This window comes from Bos indicus x Bos taurus, chromosome 24, assembly GCF_003369695.1.
Source record: "Bos indicus x Bos taurus breed Angus x Brahman F1 hybrid chromosome 24, Bos_hybrid_MaternalHap_v2.0, whole genome shotgun sequence".
NCBI lineage: Eukaryota > Metazoa > Chordata > Mammalia > Artiodactyla > Bovidae > Bos > Bos indicus x Bos taurus.
Window position 1 is genome coordinate 21,582,809 of NC_040099.1, and position 18,315 is coordinate 21,601,123.

The following is an 18,315-nucleotide window of genomic DNA, read 5'->3' on the forward strand; positions in this document are numbered from 1 at the left end:
GGTCTCATTACTAGCCATGTGACCTTGGCAGGTCAGTATTCTAAGACAGTGATTCCCAAAACTACGATTTGCACAACAGTATCTGCCATTAAACAAAGGATTTTGTGATCAAGTATGTTTAGGAAATACTGGATTAACATCACCAACTCAATGGACATGAGTTTAAGCTCTGGGAGTTGGTGATGGACGGGGAAGTCTGGCATGCTGCAGTCCATGGGGTCGCAGAGAGTCAGACATGACTAAGTGAAGTGGATTAACAAATTTAAATAAATTTTCTTTACTGAACAACTTCTCAAAACCTTTTAATAGACTCTTGGTAGGGGTGGGGACTGAAGGTACAGAAGAATGTAAGATATAAAGAGCAGCAATTCCTAAATATTTTTGGCCATAAAATCCACCTCTCCTCCCCTATCCCTTACCTTTCTAATGGGCACCTTGAGAGACATCAGACATCAGCAGAAGTTGCTGTAAAATCTCATTTTCTCATTTTCTCATTTGTAAGCGAGGTAACAGACACAGACCCAGAAGAAACCGACACCCAGTAGGCCCACAATAGCTACTGATTTTCCTTCCTTAGCTTAGGTGTACACGGCTGTCACTAAAATGTTATTTTCCACCTTACAAGTTGATGATTGTGAATGAAACCAGGCAAGAAATCAGAGCCTCAGTTTCTCGGTTTCTGCTACAGTCTCCTCCAGAATTCTGGCACCTCATTAGCGGGGACAGTGTAAGCAATTAAAGGTATTTTGGGATCTACTACTAAGGAATCTAGACTTCCTTTTTCACTCTCTCCCGTGAGAGTCATGAGTAACACTGGTTAGACATGAGGAAGAGTATGAGTGTCAGTGGTTATAAGCACAAGCTCTCGCGCCAGACTGCTTGTGTTCAAACCCTGTCTCTTCCATTTTGTGGCTGTGCCTGAGCCATGCTGCTTAAACCATTTCTCTGTGCCTTAACTGACTGACCCGTAAAGTGGGAGATAATAGCACCTATCTCAAAGTGTTGGGAAAATGAGTTAATATTCATAAAGCATCAGACTGGTGCTTGACATAAAGTTCATGCTCAGAAAATTTTAGGGTGCAAAAGCAAATGGTCAGTCCTTAGCACTGGTTAAACTGTAAAAGACTGGATTATTTGCTTTCTGTGGCTATTTAGACAGTTCAACTCCTGCATTAACAATGATTAGATATCACCATGAAACACATTTATTCAGTTTCAGGTTCTACCAGAGCTGTAATTATAGAGCGGGATTTTATGAACCCAGACACACTAAATGTACACCTTCTGATTTCTCCTTCTGCTCTAAAATCCTTGACTTCAGGTTTCCTTGGGCCCTTATAAGATGACAAGTGATCCTTGATGGGCTAGGTTCTAGTCTCTGGGGAAGGAAAGCTCACACAGGAGGAGCTATGATCACAAGCACAAGCGCCCTGCTGCACTGTGGCGGGTGCTTATAAACAACCCCAGTCCCCACACCAGCACTTCACCCGGGACAGCGTGGCCTGGCATGAAGGGCATAAGTGCTTAAAACCAGCTGTTACTAAGGCAATAACAAGCAGGCCAGAGAGGGTAAAATCTGTTCTTTATACACAAAGCCAGCTGGCAAGAGGCAGGTAAAAGGCAAGCCTGCCTTGGCAATCAGCTACTGTGGGTTAGACAAGTGGCTCTTTGTAATACGCCTATATTCTGACCTAGCTAACAATGCCTAAGTGTTGTCCAAAACTGGGTCGGTTCAAAGAAAGAAAAGAAAAAAAAAGCTCCTCAAAAGTTGCTGTGCTGTGCTAAGTCCCTTCAGTCATGTCTGACTCTTTGCCACCTTATGAACTAAAGCCTGCCAGGCTCCTCTGTCCATGGGATTCTCTGGGCAAGAATACTGGAGGGGGCTGCCATGCCCTCCTCCAGGGGATCTTCCCAACCCAGGGATCGAACCCTAGTCTCTTACATCTCCTGTATTGTTGGGTGGGTTATTTACCACTAGTGCCACCTGGGAAGCCCCATTTAAAGGTAAGCAACTGCTGACAGCCTTCCCATGGCCTCACCCACGCTGGGCCTTCCTTGACTGGAATGAGGCTACAGCAAAGGGAGCAGGTGCTCACTAATGAGGCAAGGAACTCCACATACTCCTCGTGTGTTTGAGGTGACTTCCTTAAATCACAACAAAGTTCAGAGGCAGGGAACTCCCTTCAGCCCGAAGCAGCCTCAGTAACTACCAAGGACGGACGTGGGCGTCCATGCTTGCCTTGGCTCTGGAGATGCTGTGACCAGGTGGCCCTCACCACCCTGCAGCTCTCCCCGTGATCTATTTGCTCCACCATATCCTATTAATTTCTATTTTATGTCTTCCCCTCTTTCCCCAAACCCCCATAACCAACAACCCCCCTTCACTCTCACCCCACAATCTTGTGTTCAGCTGAAGAATCAAGTCACCAGACAGCTTCCTCTCACGTCCACCTCAAAGTTCCAGCTTCTAGCCCTCAACCCACAGTTCACCTGACTTGGGCCCACCCCTCTACCTTCCTTCCTGGTTCAGTGGAGGACTGCCTTCTCCCCCCACCACCTCCCTACTTGTGCATCAGAGCTCACCATGACCCCCCCCATGTGACTCCAGCCATCAGTGGCTCTTTTCTAGCATCTTCAAATTTTCTCCTTTGTATCAGCACCATTTCATCTTAGTAAAAACAAATAGAAAAGCCCTTCTTTAACCCCATTTACTTCTCCGGCTACCACTCACTTCTCTGTTCACCTTTACAGTACAATTTCTTGTCCATGCTTCTCATCTCTACTACTTCTCCTGATCTCCTATGAAGCCATCAGAGATCCTGTCCCTCCCCATCTCCAGGGGAACCCGTCTGACACAGTGAGAGGGAGCTTCTAGACAACGTCTCCCTCACCAACCCAGTGGCCAGTTCTCAGGACTCATCTTCCTCCCTTCTCTGCAGTGCTCCACACAGTTGATCTCTTCCTCTTTCTTTTTTTTTTAAATTTTATTTTATTTTTCAACTTTACAATATTGTATTAGTTTTGCCAAATATCAAAATGAATCCGCCACAGGTATACCCGCATTCCCCATCCTGAACCCTCCTCCCTCCTCCCTCCCCTACCCTCCCTCTGGGTCGTCCCAGTGCACCAGCCCCAAGCATCCAGTACCATGCATCGAACCTGGACTGGCGACTCGTTTCATACATGATATTATACATGTTTCAATGCTATTCTCCCAAATCTCCCCACCCTCTCCCTCTCCCACAGAGTCCATAAGACTGATCTATAAAACACTGGTGAAAGAAATCAAAGAGGACACTAATAGATGGAGAAATATACCATGTTCATGGATTGGAAGAATCAATATAGTGAAAATGAGTATACTACCTAAAGCAATTTATACATTCAATGCAATCCCTATCAAGCTACCAACGGTATTCTTCACAGAGCTAGAACAAATAATTTCACAATTTGTATGGAAATACAAAAAACCTCGAATAGCCAAAGCTATCTTGAGAAAGAAGAATGGAACTGGAGGAATCAACCTACCTGACTTCAGGCTCTATTACAAAGCCACAGTCATCAAGACAGTATGGTACTGGCACAAAGACAGAAATGTTGATCAACGGAACAAAATAGAAAGCCCAGAGATAAATCCACGCACATATGGACACCTTATCTTTGACAAAGGAGGCAAGAATATACAATGGAGAAAAGACAATCTCTTTAACAAGTGGTGCTGGGAAAACTGGTCAACCACTTGTAAAAGAATGAAACTGAAACACTTTCTAACACCTTACACAAAAATAAACTCAAAATGGATTAAAAATCTAAACGTAAGACCAGAAACTATAAAACTCCTAGAGGAGAACATAGGCAAAACACTCTCCGACATACATCACAGCAGGATCCTCTATGATCCACCTCGCAGAATATTGGAAATAAAAGCAAAAATAAACAAATGGGACCTAATTAAACTTAAAAGCTTCTGCACAACAAAGGAAACTATTAGCAAGGTGAAAAGGCAGCCTTCAGAATGGGAGAAAATAATAGCAAATGAAGCAACGGACAAACAACTAATCTCAAAAATATACAAGCAACTCCTACAGCTCAACTCCAGAAAAATAAATGACCCAATCAAAAAATTGGCCAAAGAATTAAATAGACATTTCTCCAAAGAAGACATACAGATGGCTAACAAACACATGAAAAGATGCTCAACATCACTCATTATCAGAGAAATGCAAATCAAAACTACTATGAGGTACCATTTCACGCCAGTCAGAATGGCTGCGATCCAAAAGTCTACAAGCAATAAATGCTGGAGAGGGTGTGGAGAAAAGGGAACTCTCTTACACTGTTGGTGGGAATGCAAACTAGTACAGCCACTATGGAGAACAGTGTGGAGATTCCTTAAAAAACTGGAAATAGAACTGCCTTATGATCCAGCAATCCCACTGCTGGGCATACACACTGAGGAAGCCAGAAGGGAAAGAGACACGTGTACCCCAACGTTCATCGCAGCACTGTTTATAATAGCCAGGACATGGAAGCAACCTAGATGCCCATCAGCAGATGAATGGATAAGAAAGCTGTGGTACATATTCACAATGGAGTATTACTCAGCCATTAAAAAGAATACATTTGAATCAGTTCTAATGAGATGGATGAAATTGGAACCTATTATACAGAGTGAAGTAAGCCAGAAAGAAAAACACCAATACAGTATACTAACGCATATACATGGAATTTAGAAAGATGGTAACAATAACCCTGTGTACAAGACAGCAAAAGAGACACCGATGTATAGATCAGTCTTATGGACTCTTCCTCTTTCTTAAAGCAAGTCCTTCACTTACTAGGCACATCATTCTCCTGGGTATCTTCCTATTTCAATGCCTGCTCCTTCTCAATCTTTTTAGCTGATTCCCTCTCATCTTCATAATGTCTAAATTGTGGAGTTTTTTAATGTCTTATTCCTCCTTCCTTCCCTCTTGTCCATCTACATTCACTCACCCCAAGGTGCTCTCATCAAGTTCTGTGGTTTTAAAAACCACCTATACACTGACAACCCCTAAATTTAGATCTCCATCCCAAACTTTCACCCAAACTGCAGTTTTTTATTTTTTAATGCAACTACCTACCTAAAGATAGGAAACCATAAACAAAACCAAAAGACAACCCACAGAATAGGAGAAAATATCTGTACACGATGCCATCAACAAAGGATTTAGTCTCCAAAATTTACAAACAGTTCATGTGGCTCACTATCAAAAAATGACTCAATCAAAAAATGTGCAGAAGACCTAGACAGACATTTCTCCAAAGACACACAGATGGCCAAGAGGCACGTGAAAAGATGTTCAACATCACTAATTACTAGGGAAATGTAAATCAAAAGTACAATTAGGTACTACGTCACACTGGTCAGACCGGCCACCATTAAAAAGTCATAACAAGTGCTGGAGAGGGTGTGGAGAAAAGTGACCCCTCACTACACTGGTGGTGGGAATGTAAACTGATATACTACTATGGAAGATTCCTCAAAAACTAAAAATAGAGTTGCCATATGATCCTGTAATCCCACTACTAGTCATATATCTGGAGAAAACTGTAATTCAAAACATGCACCCCAGTGTTCACTGCAGCACTGTTTACAATAGCTAAGACCTGGAAGCAACCTAAACGTCCTTCAACAGATGAGCAGATAAAGAAGATGCGGTAGATATATACAATGGAATAAAAAAGAATGAAATAATGCCATGTGCAGCAACATGGACGGATGCAGAGACTATCAAGCCAAATACCAAATGATATCACTTATATGTGGAATCTACAATATGACACAAATGAATGACACAAATGTTTGTTCTATGCAACAGACAGACTCACAGTCACAGAGAACAGATCTGTGGTTGCCGAGGGGAAGGTGTGGGAGAGGGATGGATTGAGACTGTGGGATTAGTAGATGCAAACAATTATATATAGAATGGATAAACAACTGTAGAGCACAGAGAACATATATTCAATATCCTGTGATAAACCATAATGGAAAAGAACACGAAAAATAATGTATATATACAAGTATGTATCACTGAATCACTTTGCTGTACGGTAGAAACTAACACAACATTGTAAATCGATAATACTTCAATAAATTAAAACAGAAACCATCCACATCTCCTGGTGTTTAGGAGACAAATTCCTGCCAGAAAGAGACTTGAAAAAATAACGACTGGTCCTCCCACAGAAAAAGGTGAGAGGCTAAAGTACTAACGTCAAAACCTCAGAAAGGCAAAACTGTCAGGGTTGAGGAGACAGAGACTCCTCCGTGCGATTACTCAGAAGCTTTGAAAGACCAGGCCTAAGAAGCATACCTGAGCTGGAAGTAAACTAAGTCTTTATACAACTACAATCCAGCCCCACCCAGCTCAATCTCTGTTACAGACTGAACTGTGTCCCCTCAAATTCACATGTTGGAGTCCTAACCCCCATTACCCTTAGAATGTGACATCATTTGGAGACAGGTTCTTTACAGAGGGAGTCAAATTAAAATGAGGTCATTAGGGTAGGCCTTATTCCAGTGTGATTGGTGTCCTTAGTAAAGAGGGAAGATTTGGAGTCAGATGTGTACACAGGAGACCACCATGTGAAGATGAAGGCAGAAATCAGGGTGATGCTTCCACACACCATGGAATACCACAGACTGTCAGCAAACCACCAGAAGCCAGAACGAGGCAGGGGAGAGAGTCTTCCTCACAGGCCTCAGAAACCTGCCCACACTCTGATCTCGTATTTCTCGTCCTTAGAACCGCGAGACAATACCTTCCCATGTTCTATGCCACTGCCACTCAGTTTGTGGTATTTTACTACGGCAGCCCTAGGAAACTACTAGGACTCCTGACTTGATCATACCCTTGGACTAAGGGAAGGACCCATGTAGATTTCCTATACACAGCACTGCTTTGGCTGGGAAGCAGAGTGACTGGCTACTGACAGTCTAGGAACACAGTGAGGACAGGGCACAGGAAATGCTTCCCTGAGGCCGCCCGGCAGTTATACCAGAAGGTGCAAGGGCAAGCCTCTTTCAAACCCGACCCTCCACTGTGGGGATCCAACTCCAAAAGCACAGCTAATTGTGTTGATCAATTATAAGCATTAATAAATAAATTATTTCAGGTTTCAAGAAGATTTGCTCCTGAGTTCTAAGAGCAAAGACTAAAGTCATCATCAGAGTAAGCATGCTAACCCACAAGCCCACATGGAGATTGGGGCTCTGAAAGGAAAATAAACAGGTGTTAAAAACACAACTTCTTATACACAGTCTTTCAAGTTTCCTTGTTAGTTCTTTACAATTCTACTTTCAAGTTTCTCAAACTTTGATTCAGTCTAGTTAATGTTAGGATATCACCTTCAGGAATATATGGTTTCAACTAAATGAACCAGTTTGTTAAAATAAGTCTATTGAAGACACTAATATAACAAAAGTCCAACTGTGAAAGGTGAGAGGTAGAGCCTTATTTTAATAAAATGTAACATGATAAATTAATAAGACTTCAAGTTATGAGGCAGACTGCATCAACTAACAAGGACTTTCCTGTACTTGAGTTTAAGTAATTTTAACATACAGGTACTCCCTTGTTAGAAGTTTAACCTCTATTCTTTTTTTACAAATAAGTGAGAACCACACAGAATACATTTTTTTTTTTTTACCTCTCCCAAAGAGAAATAGTGACGTGGAATCTGAGAATCAGGATAAATATTCTCTAGGTACCAAGAGAATGGTCTGCATTGGAGTTTGTGCCTTAGACCAAGTCTTGATGATATATCTCCATAATCTACCTTTGTAACACCTGGTAAAAGAAATAAGTCACTGAATTATTAATGTTCTGTCAGGTAATACATTTCTATTTATATATTGCATCTAACAAGCCAAACAGGAAAAGCAATATCATTTTGGTGACATACCACAAATCTACCTCCCAAGGTATAAAACAAGAAAATAATGTGTTTTCCAAAGAAAAATTAAATTCATATGAGACCAGTTTACATGCCAATACATACAAATGTAAGTTACATGGGATCACAAAACTTTAATATCTGCTAAGGCAAAAACAAAGATCAATTTTGCCCAAATATGAAACAGATGTTAAACAGAGCAATTGTTTCCAGTCAGGTATTTCTCACACAGGCTCCCTAAATTGTGCAACCACCCCCTACCCCAACCCCAGACAGTCTTGTGGTGACTGAAGAGTATAGAATCATAATGTCAGGCAGATTTATAGTTGATGGAACAGCTGTTGCCACAAAACTCTGAAAAACAGAGAAAAGCTCCTGGAGGCATGATACAGGGCTTTGCATTGGCCTTGAAATACTTGACCATTTCATGTAAATGTTGAATGTTGCAGTTAGGTGTTAAAAAAAAAAAAAAAAAAAAACACATGGAAAGTACCTGGGCTAAATCAGTAATTTCTGCAATACTGGATCATGTTTTATTATTGTTCCCTCGTGCGTGCTATGTCACTTCAATTGTGTCTGACTGACTGTGACCCTATGGACTGTAGCCCACCATATTCCTCTGTTCATGGGATTCTCCAAGCAAGAAGACTGGAATGGGTAGCCGTTCCCTTCTCCAGGGGATCTTCCTGATGCAGGGATCGAACCTGTGTTTCTTGTGTCTCACCAGGCTTTTGCTAAGCACTTTCTATACCATATGTAATTTCATTTATTCTTTACAACAACTCTGCTCAAAGCTTCTTTTCCAGTCCTTCTTACCTCTCCTCAGAATGCATTAGGATCAGGCCAAGAAAGTTTGTCTTGTGTTTCTAATGCAAAATAATGCTAACCTGGAGAAATTATATAGAAGAAATTCTTGAATTCATCCATCCATACTTCTGCAAGTCGTCTGTTATTTTTATTGATAATCTGCCCCGTGCCTCCTGGAAACGTGTAGGGTGTAGCTTTCCGAAACACATGTCCAACATGTGAGCAAGTAACAATCTCCAAAGTTCCTCCACACTGCCAAATCTGGAAACAGCCGCAAAGAAGACCCGTTTTAAACACTGACAGTTAAAAAAAAAATCGTTCACATCTACTGAATTTCATGGCTGGAATTTCACAGAATCAAGGGTGTATGTACAGTGGAGCTCCTGCTACACGGTCCCAGAGTCAGTGCTTCCTCAATTTCTGGTTCTGATCAAACCAGAAGTTGAAGGTTAAATTCAGAAAAGACCTGAGGTCCAGAGCAGTGTTTTCTTCTAACTGCAGTCCATCAATAATAGGGTCATAAAATTCAAATTTGATGAATTGCAACCAGCACTTAGTAACAAGGACATACTGTTTGATGAAATGTTTACATTATGGGTTGTGTGTATAATGTATTTATTAATATGGTTCATGGTCAAAAAACTTTTGACCATGGAGTGGTCAGCCAGGGCCCTATCTGTTCGTCCTTCTCCAAACCTGTGTCACAACCTATACATTAAGCAGAATCTAGGACTCTCAACTTGTGGATTACTCATGAATTACTCAGTGGCCAGTGAGAGCACAGTCTAGTGTCCTTGTGAGCATAAAAACAAAAAGAGGGGTAAAAGAAAGATCATTAAGTATGGTTTTATATCCTTAATCAATTATCCTTCTACTCCTTTCAAAATACATTTCCCTGTAAGTTAAAAGTCTATTTAACTGTAGACTATTTTCAATTACATTGCTTTTTGAAAAGTCTTGACTTTGTTAAATACTCAGTGTGCCCACTTTAACGTTTTCCCAGGATCATAAAGTGATACAGCAAAACAGGATCTCCAAGATGCTCTGGAGTCCAAACCTCTCCTCTTATAAAGACCAAGGTGATCCACCAGGAATGCAGTGAGCTAGCAGGGCTAGACTTCTGTGCAGTTCACTATGGTTTCCAATAAGCCATGTGTCTAAAGTTCATTATTTTCAGAAATACACATCATTCTAAAAATAAGCTGATTTTTGTGAACATGAAATGCATAAGACTTAAGGCTGACTGGGTTAAATTAATTTAGAATAATTTAAGAATTCTTTTGCCTTTTTCTTTTTATTGAAAAACAGAAAGCTGGTAAAGTGGCCAGGTTTAAATAAGAGAGAACAATTCTCAAACCAGGACACAGCATATTAAAGAAGGTAAAATCATGTTTCTGGCAGTTAAGGAACAAAGTAGCATTTACGAACTACATGTTATTTTTATTTACTTTTAGAGTTTGAATTACCTCCTTGAAAGTAAAGACAACTGGGGAATCCTATGTAAATTTTACAGGTGAGCTACTAATAGAACTGAATTATTTGCTTAAAATTTTAGAAAGATACTTTAATAGTATCAACAAACTTTTTATGGGCTGAAGGCTGTGAAGTCTGATTAAACTCATATTAAATTCACTTTTTATTTTTTCTTTAGAAAGAACACGAATATTCAAAGCATATTCATATTTGAGGTTATACAGGTTACTTTTTTCAAAGGTAACTTACCCTAAAGGAAATTTCTAGGTTTTCTCCTCCCCAAATATCCATTCCAGCATCATATGTTCCAATTTCCTGAAAGTAATCTCTGTCTATTGAAAAAAGGCCTCCTGCCATTGTAGGTGTTCTGAAATTCAATCATAACACTATACTGTTAATTGCAACAATTTAAAGTTTACTATCAGTTTTTGCTTTTAAAAGTAGTTTTATAACTGTTGATAACTTTGGAATAAATGCTGATTCTCACACTCTTCAGAAACTTTCACAGGCCCCAAGGGCTTTGTTTTCACGCTGAGTTATTTGGTTTCCAGATATGACCTGCACCCCAGTCACGCTGTCACAGCTCCTCCTGGACACCCTTCCTTGCCTGGTCCCAAGGGCTCTTACTGTCTTCAGTACCATTCCTGATCCTCAGGTCCTGACTGAGCTTCCACCTGAAACTCCTTAAGTTGAAGCTATTTCTTGTAATCTTCTTCATCTAACTGTCATGCACTCCAGAGTTTCGAGCAACTAAAAATGCAGTTGACCATGTTAACCAAACAGACTCACATCAGCAGCTCTAGCACACCAGGTTTTAAAGGGTGGCAAACACTGCAAAGATGTATGATTAAACAGGATGAAAACAATGCAGCTCTTTTCCTGAACTTTAAGGAAGGAGATGAAGTACAGAATAAATCAATATATCCCTCCTAAGGGGATCATCATCCTGACCAAGTACAGTAAATTCTCTGCCACAAAACATGGCTCAGGTATGCAGAGTGAGTGGGAACAGGTTGAACTAAGCACAGAAATGACAACAAAGGAGGATTTAAATAAATGAATACCAAGTACTGGTTTACTTGAAGAATGAGTATGGGAGAAAAATGGGTTCCAACTAGGGAGAATGTAATTAAATTCTAGGAACAGAGGACACATGTAGATAATAGTTTAGGATGAACTGGCCACCTACATAACCCTAAAACATCCTCATTCCATGCACTGGTGAGGGAGGTAGCATTTGCTTTTACAGAAGAAATAGTTGTTTCCACCAAGAAGTTAGGCCTTACTTTGATTTTAGAAGACAAAAAAGAATGAGAAAGCCTAATATCTTAGGAGTCAAAGGAAATAGGCTGACACCCAGCATTATCCTTCAGTGCAGGGGTTTCCTCCCCTAGGTTTGGCATCTAATTTTCCTAGAACTGTTATACATGTAAAACAGGCATTTATACAGACATCCCTGCCTACCGCCCCACCCCCCAGTTTAGGGAAGACTCCTAGCTTTTATCAGATTTTTCTGATAAAAAAGAAGTCTATCATCCATGAAATGTTTAGCAACCCTTGGTTTAGATGCTGATTTGAACTGTCAGCCAAAGAGTGAAAAAGTCCCTTTACTGGGAAAGTAGGAGAGGACTTGGGCTGGCTAGGGACAAAGAGCATAGAACTAGTGAAAGCTTTCTCCAGCTGTCAGAACTGGACTCAATTCAAAGGCAGACAGATCTGGGGAGCCTAGGAGAGGAGAAGGCTAAAAGGCAAGTCTCAATTACTACAGAAGCAACAGGCTGATGCAATTAGAATAAATCCTAGGATGGCTCAGAAGGCTCAAGGTCTCTCTCTAAAGGTCCTCAATAGCATGAAGCTTTTTATCCCTTTCTGAGGGGGAAAAAAAAAAAAATCTATATAGGACCAAATACAGAACAAAAGAAAAAGCAGAAATGTATTAATGGATATCCCTTTTATACTTTTGTCAATTCTAGTTATTTTTATACTTGAAACAAGTTTTTTTAAACCTTGTAGGATGGTAAATGTCTGAATTTAAAGTCTTACATTTTATTACCCAGTTTTAGGCAATACTTTCACATCTTGGCACTTACAATTACTGAAGGGATGGTTTAAGTTAAATATTATCCTTAGTGACTGAATTAAAGCATAAATTACAGATTTACAAACTGCTGTTCATATAGGAATGAAAGAACATATGCATGTCACTATCATTTCTCATAGGCACTAGATTTATAGAAATGAAAAATTTGAACTTATTTTTTACTTAAAAAAGAAACCCGTCTTTGAAATGATGACATTATTTCAAATAAATAATGATATTACTTCAAATAAATGAAAAATGGCTCTTAACTTCACATATGGTGAACAAATCCTTCATATCTTTCAAAATACATTTAAAATCCTTCTAATGTGATTCCCGAAGCTTCACAATCCCCCGCCAGTAACACTTTGGGGAAAATGTTTGACGAATCAATTACCTCACAGGAAGAGTCCGATCACCTTTCCTTCTGTCCATTTCTCTTTGGGGAACAGGATACCAGCGAAAGTTGAGCTTCCAGTTGAACCCGCCATAGGTCATGTCAGAACCTGCCATGTACTCGAAAGTGTCATCACTGATCACATCTATGATGGGACAGACCACTGTCTTCCTGGAATCATAAAAGCAGATGAAAAATCTTTGAAAACTTTCCTTTTTGATGTCTATCATAACAACTACATAACAAGTATATACTAAGTGTTTTTAAAATAAAAATGCATTCTATAATGTTAAGGACAATGGTGAAAAAAATCCCCCACTCTATCCTACCAAGCTAGCATCATTTATCCCATTTATTTATAACCCATCGAAAATAACCTTCCACCCCTTTTCCATTCGGACTTTTTACATTTTTTGCCACATGAAAAGTACTTCAAATATTTCTACAGTATTAAAAAATAACACTTTTAATGACTACATATTTAACAGTTTTAAGCTAATAACTTTCTTAAAAAATAGACTTTTGGACATTTGTGTTTCTTATAGATTTTTGCTATTAAGAAACTAAGGGGTCATGTTCATATATATTTTTTCACTTTTGCTTGAGGAGTAAACTTCTAAATAATTTTTTGTGGCACTGCTCACTACTACTTTCCAAAAGTGTTTTATGTATATGTATATACAGCTTCCTTATAATGCCATCAACTTTGGATGCTATTTTCTTGCAATTGTGTAATTATAATAATGTTAAACAGTATCTCTAGGTTTAAAAAAGTTTATTTTTCTAATTATTAGAATGAGTTCTTTTTATTGCAGTTTGTATTTCTTCATATAAATTGTCTGATCATACACACTAAAATATTTTTCCTTTTGGTTACTGCGATTTTTATGAACCTGAAAAACCACACATGACCACAGCTCCTTCTAAGGAACACTGCCCCTCTCAGAGCCATTGGGAGCCACATTTTAGAGTATCCTCCCCATCTGACTGGTGTCTTATTTAAGAAATCTTTCCTTACTCCAAAATCATATTCTCCTATATTATCTTCAAAATGAATTGTATTTTTGCCTTTCACATTTGTCTTTAGTCTTCATGAAACTGATTTTGGGTTTTCATGCAGCAAGTATCCAACTTCGTTTATTTTCCTTACGGGCAACCAACGGTCCTAGTGGTACTCATCTCACAGTCTGCTGTATCATAAGGGCCAGCTCTGTCACAAGTCAAGTTTTCACATAAATATGGACTGGCTCTGTTTCACTAGTCTAATCCCTGCATCAATACATCACTGCCACAATTAAACAGCTTTAAAATAAGTCCTGATATCCAGTAGGACAGGCCCAGTTGTACTTGACTCTTCTTTTTCATGGGTATTTTAGCTGTTTTTTTTAAAAAACATGTATTTCCATATAAATGGCAGCATCAGCCAGTTTCTCCAAGAAAATTCTGCTGAGATTTCAATTAAAAACACACTGAATTTATAGATCAATGTGGGGAGAAATGACATTTTTATATTGACTTTTCTATCCATTAATATTATCCTTCTCTCTGCTCAGATTATTTTCCAGTGAATTTCAACAATTTTCAATTTCATGCATCATTTGTTAAACACATTCCTAATCACAGCCTATGATTTCCATTGCTATTATAAATGGTATCATTTCTTTTCTTCTTTTTACATTGTATTTCCTAACTATTCCTGCTGCTATGGAGAAAGCAACCGACTTTTCTGTGGTAATTTTATATTTGGCAACACTGCTAAATTCTTTTTATCTCTACTACTTTGTGTATAGATTACTTTTCTTTGCAAAAAACACATCATTTGCAATTGATAGCACTCATTTTTTTTCTTTCCAATTCTTACACCTTTTATTTAATTCTTGTATTACTGCAAAATCTAAGGCTTCTAATAATACTGAGTAATACAAATAATTCAGGGCATCCTTATCTTGTGCAAAACACTTTCAACATTTCTCTGTTATGTTTGCCAGTTAACATGTGTGTGTTTAGCTATTCTTTCTAAAATTTGTAAATTTCCATTCTGTAATAGTTTACTAAGTATTTTAAATCACAAATCAATGTTCATTTTAATCATAAATGAACATTTTTTTCCCTGTATCTACTAAAGTGATTATAGAGTTTTAATGACAGGGTTTTAATCACGGTTTCAGAAATATGTTATCATCTACTTTGTGAACTGGTTTTGTAATATTAAACTAAACCAAGTAGTAATGATGTGTTATGTATACATATATACTGATATGTTATCAGTGGTCCCCACTTTTTTGGCACCAGAGACTGGTTTCATGGAAGATAATTTTTCCATGAAACTGGAGTGGGGGCAGTGTGGGTTTGGGATGATTCAAATGCTTTACATTCACTGTGCATTTTATTTCTATTCTTATTACATCAGCTCCACCTCTGATCATCAGGCATTAGGTCCTGGAAGTTGGGGACCCCTGTGTTTTTATATATGTTGATATGATATTAATAAATCCCAGTTGGATTCAGTTTGCTGGTGGTGTGAGATTTTCGTATTAAGCTTCACCAGTGGGTTTGAATAATTTTCCATGTACTTCTTTTCTGATTTATTTTATCAAGTTATACTAGTCACAAAAAACACTTTGAACTGGTATCCCCTTTTTCTGTATCCTGCTTACAAATTCTTAGGAGAGATCTGTCTTCCCTCCTTCACCCCATATCAAGGTTCAAACAGCCAGATTGCCTTTGGTGTGATAGAATTCATTTCTCATTCTAACCCAGAAGTACAGACAACAGAAGCCTAGCTTTATGCAGATATTTGCTATTTGTCTTCACACTCTAGGCAGAGCCCTAGCCTTGGCTCCTATCCTCCCATCTGTTTGTCTTTTAAGGTAGAAGATCCACATCCCCTAAGTTCAGCAGGAAACCCTACAAGTGAAAGCTGGCTTTAGTGTCTGGACTACTTACTTGTATGTACTTCGTTCTGAGAGCTGCAACATTTCTTACTTTAGTGACAACTTGGTGATGCACTTAAAACTGTGTTTTGTATTTATCCAGAATTTAGCTTTATCAGTTGGAAAAGTTGTTCAGGATACCTCATCTACCATACGGCCCAACTGGAAGTTGTGTTTGTTATTTCAGGCAATTTCCCTTTCATATTTCTGTCATCACTTCACACTGCTTTCTCCAAGGGTCTAGGCTCCTGCTTCATAAAGGTTACAGACTGTCTTTACACAAGAAAACACTTCCTGAATCAGTCATTTGTTACATACAGAAAACAATTTACAGATATCCTATGTCTTTTTCAGGCAGTGTTCTCCTTCCTAAAGCTACTGTATCTTCTCATTGCCCAGGCAATTCATCTTTGAAAGGGGAAGAGATGTAGGTCCAGCATTTGCTTACAAACAGAATAGATGCAATGACAAGCTCCCACTAAGCTCAACTTGGGGCCTTCCCAGGTGGCGCTAGTACTAAAGAACCCGCCTGCCAGTGCAGGAAACATAAGAGACTCGGGTTCAACCCCTGGGTTGGGAAGGTCCCCTGGAGGAGGGCATAGCAACCCACTCCAGTATTCTTGCCCGGAGAATCCCATGGACAGAAGAGCCTGACAGACCATGGGATCATAAACAGTTGGACACGACTGAAGCAACTTAGCATACACGCATGCTCAACTTGACTAATAATAGTTTACCCTGCTGAAATCTAAATCTTAATGTTAAGTTGACACAGCCAGCCTCTGGTTCAAACTGCAATGGCAAGCAGAAATGCAACAAATCTAGGTCCTGCAGAATGAAGTTAGGTTTTTTCCTGATATCTAGGAACTAAAGCCAGAGCCCAGCAGTAGACAATTCTTTGACAACTGCATCATGAAAGACTACAACCATGAGCTTGCACTGCTCTCAATGTTCCACCTGTATTAGCCAACATTACAGTGCTTATTTTCATATACAATCAAGCATTTTAGGGGCAACGTGTATCTCCTCACCCCCTTTAACTCTGTGCTACAGGCTGAGAGATACAGCCTCAGTAAAGATGCAGACAGAGAGCAGATGACCTGCCCGCACCCTCGTGTCAGCCTTAGAGAGCAGGGACGAGTACAGGGCTTTTTATCCTACCGCCCCTGAGATAAGCGTCTATATGTTCTACTCCTGTTCAGTGAAGAGAGCAGACGATAAACATCCTAACAACATGTTTCCTAACCCATCCTCACTAACAAGACAGTCTGCAAACAGTGCTTCCAAGCTTTAGAATGCGGTCTTCACATTTAGTCTAGAGCACTCTTCATGGGGCTTCTCAGGTGGCTCAGTAGTAAACAATCCGCCTGCCAATGCAGGAGATGTGGGTTCGATCCCTGGGTTGGGAAGATCCCTTGGAGAAGGAAATGGGAAAGAGTACTGGAAAGACTCTTTGGTACCATTCCAGTACTCTTGCCAGGAAAATCCCATGCATAGAGGAGCCTGGTGGGCTACAGTCCATGGGGTCATGAGAGTTGGACACAATCAGGAACTGAGCACACTCACTTTTCAAAGGCATTTAAAAGGAAAACTCAGATGAAAATATTTTTATATTTATTTAAAAACAGAATTTTGCAACTTACCATAGTTTAACACAAAGGCACTGAAAATAATTTATAAATCCCATAAAATTACCTGTCGTGTTTGATCCTGGCTAAGAGAGGCTCCAGCCACCCCACTGTGCACTCACAGTGCGCGTCTAAAAAGGTGATCACTTGGCCTTTAGACACAGCAGCACCTTTTAACCTAGCTCTGATCAATCCAGAACGCTGCTCCATTCGAATGACGTGAACGGGTACTTTTAATTTTTTCACGTAACTCTCTAGAGGTCTTTTTAAAAAGTCTGAAAAGGAATAAAACAATAAGAAAATAACACGAAAAACCTGTGAGCTGGCATTGCCCAGGTGGAAAGCAACTTTGGATTGCAGTATTCATTCAACATGTATTTACTAAGCACTGTAGGTGAGGCTCCCTGACTCACAAACCCAGTTCACCCAGGAAGGCTTTTTATTTCCTGAGAGAATGTCCCAGAACTGCCTCTCCTTTGTTACGCGAGGAATTAGGGGAGAGCCTCTGGGGTCAGGCTCAGTCAAAGGCATGTTACCACATTTCTTGAAGGAGCTTTCTGTCAGGCTCAATTCTTTTTTTTAAATCACGCTTAAGGAACAGGAACAGAAAGAAGGTGGTTTAAGAGAATTAAACCCAGACCGCAATAGAGGGAAGGAACGAATACACAATAGCTGTTAAGAGTTCAGAAAACTGTGGTTTCTTCAAAGACAGGAGTGAATTGTCTTACAGACTGTCACAGTCTCTGACTATGCAGTTCTTCTTGCAGGAGGTGGGGAGTGAGGTCAAGCTAGAATGCTGGGCAGTAGCTGCAAGACCAAACAGAAACCTTAACAGACCATTTGGTCCAAGTAAAAGAGCTTTCAAGAGTGAATGGCACTGAAAAGAAAAAGAAAATCAGCAGCTATCCTGGAGAGTTCAGAGAGAGGCTGTGCCCTTAAGTCAAGGATTTCCTGCCTCCAGAGTACATAACTGACTTTAAACAGCAGACGAGGGGGACTTCCCTGGTGGTCCAGTGGCTGAGACTTTGGACTCCCAATGCAGGGGGCTCAGGTTCAATC

General features: G+C 39.8%; 1 protein-coding gene across 1 annotated transcript in view; it reads right to left on the bottom strand.

Moving 5' to 3' along the window:
- Window positions 1–18,315, bottom strand: part of GALNT1 (polypeptide N-acetylgalactosaminyltransferase 1) — an 81,517-nt gene that overhangs the window by 11,625 nt on the left and 51,577 nt on the right. Inside the window, exons 5-9 of the mRNA XM_027526391.1 lie at window positions 17,324–17,531; window positions 12,696–12,866; window positions 10,468–10,585; window positions 8,826–9,006; window positions 7,693–7,832 (exon numbers count right to left, since the gene is read on the bottom strand). Of these exons, the coding sequence (XP_027382192.1) occupies window positions 7,693–7,832; window positions 8,826–9,006; window positions 10,468–10,585; window positions 12,696–12,866; window positions 17,324–17,531 (818 nt within the window). The remainder of the gene's footprint in view (window positions 1–7,692; window positions 7,833–8,825; window positions 9,007–10,467; window positions 10,586–12,695; window positions 12,867–17,323; window positions 17,532–18,315) is intronic.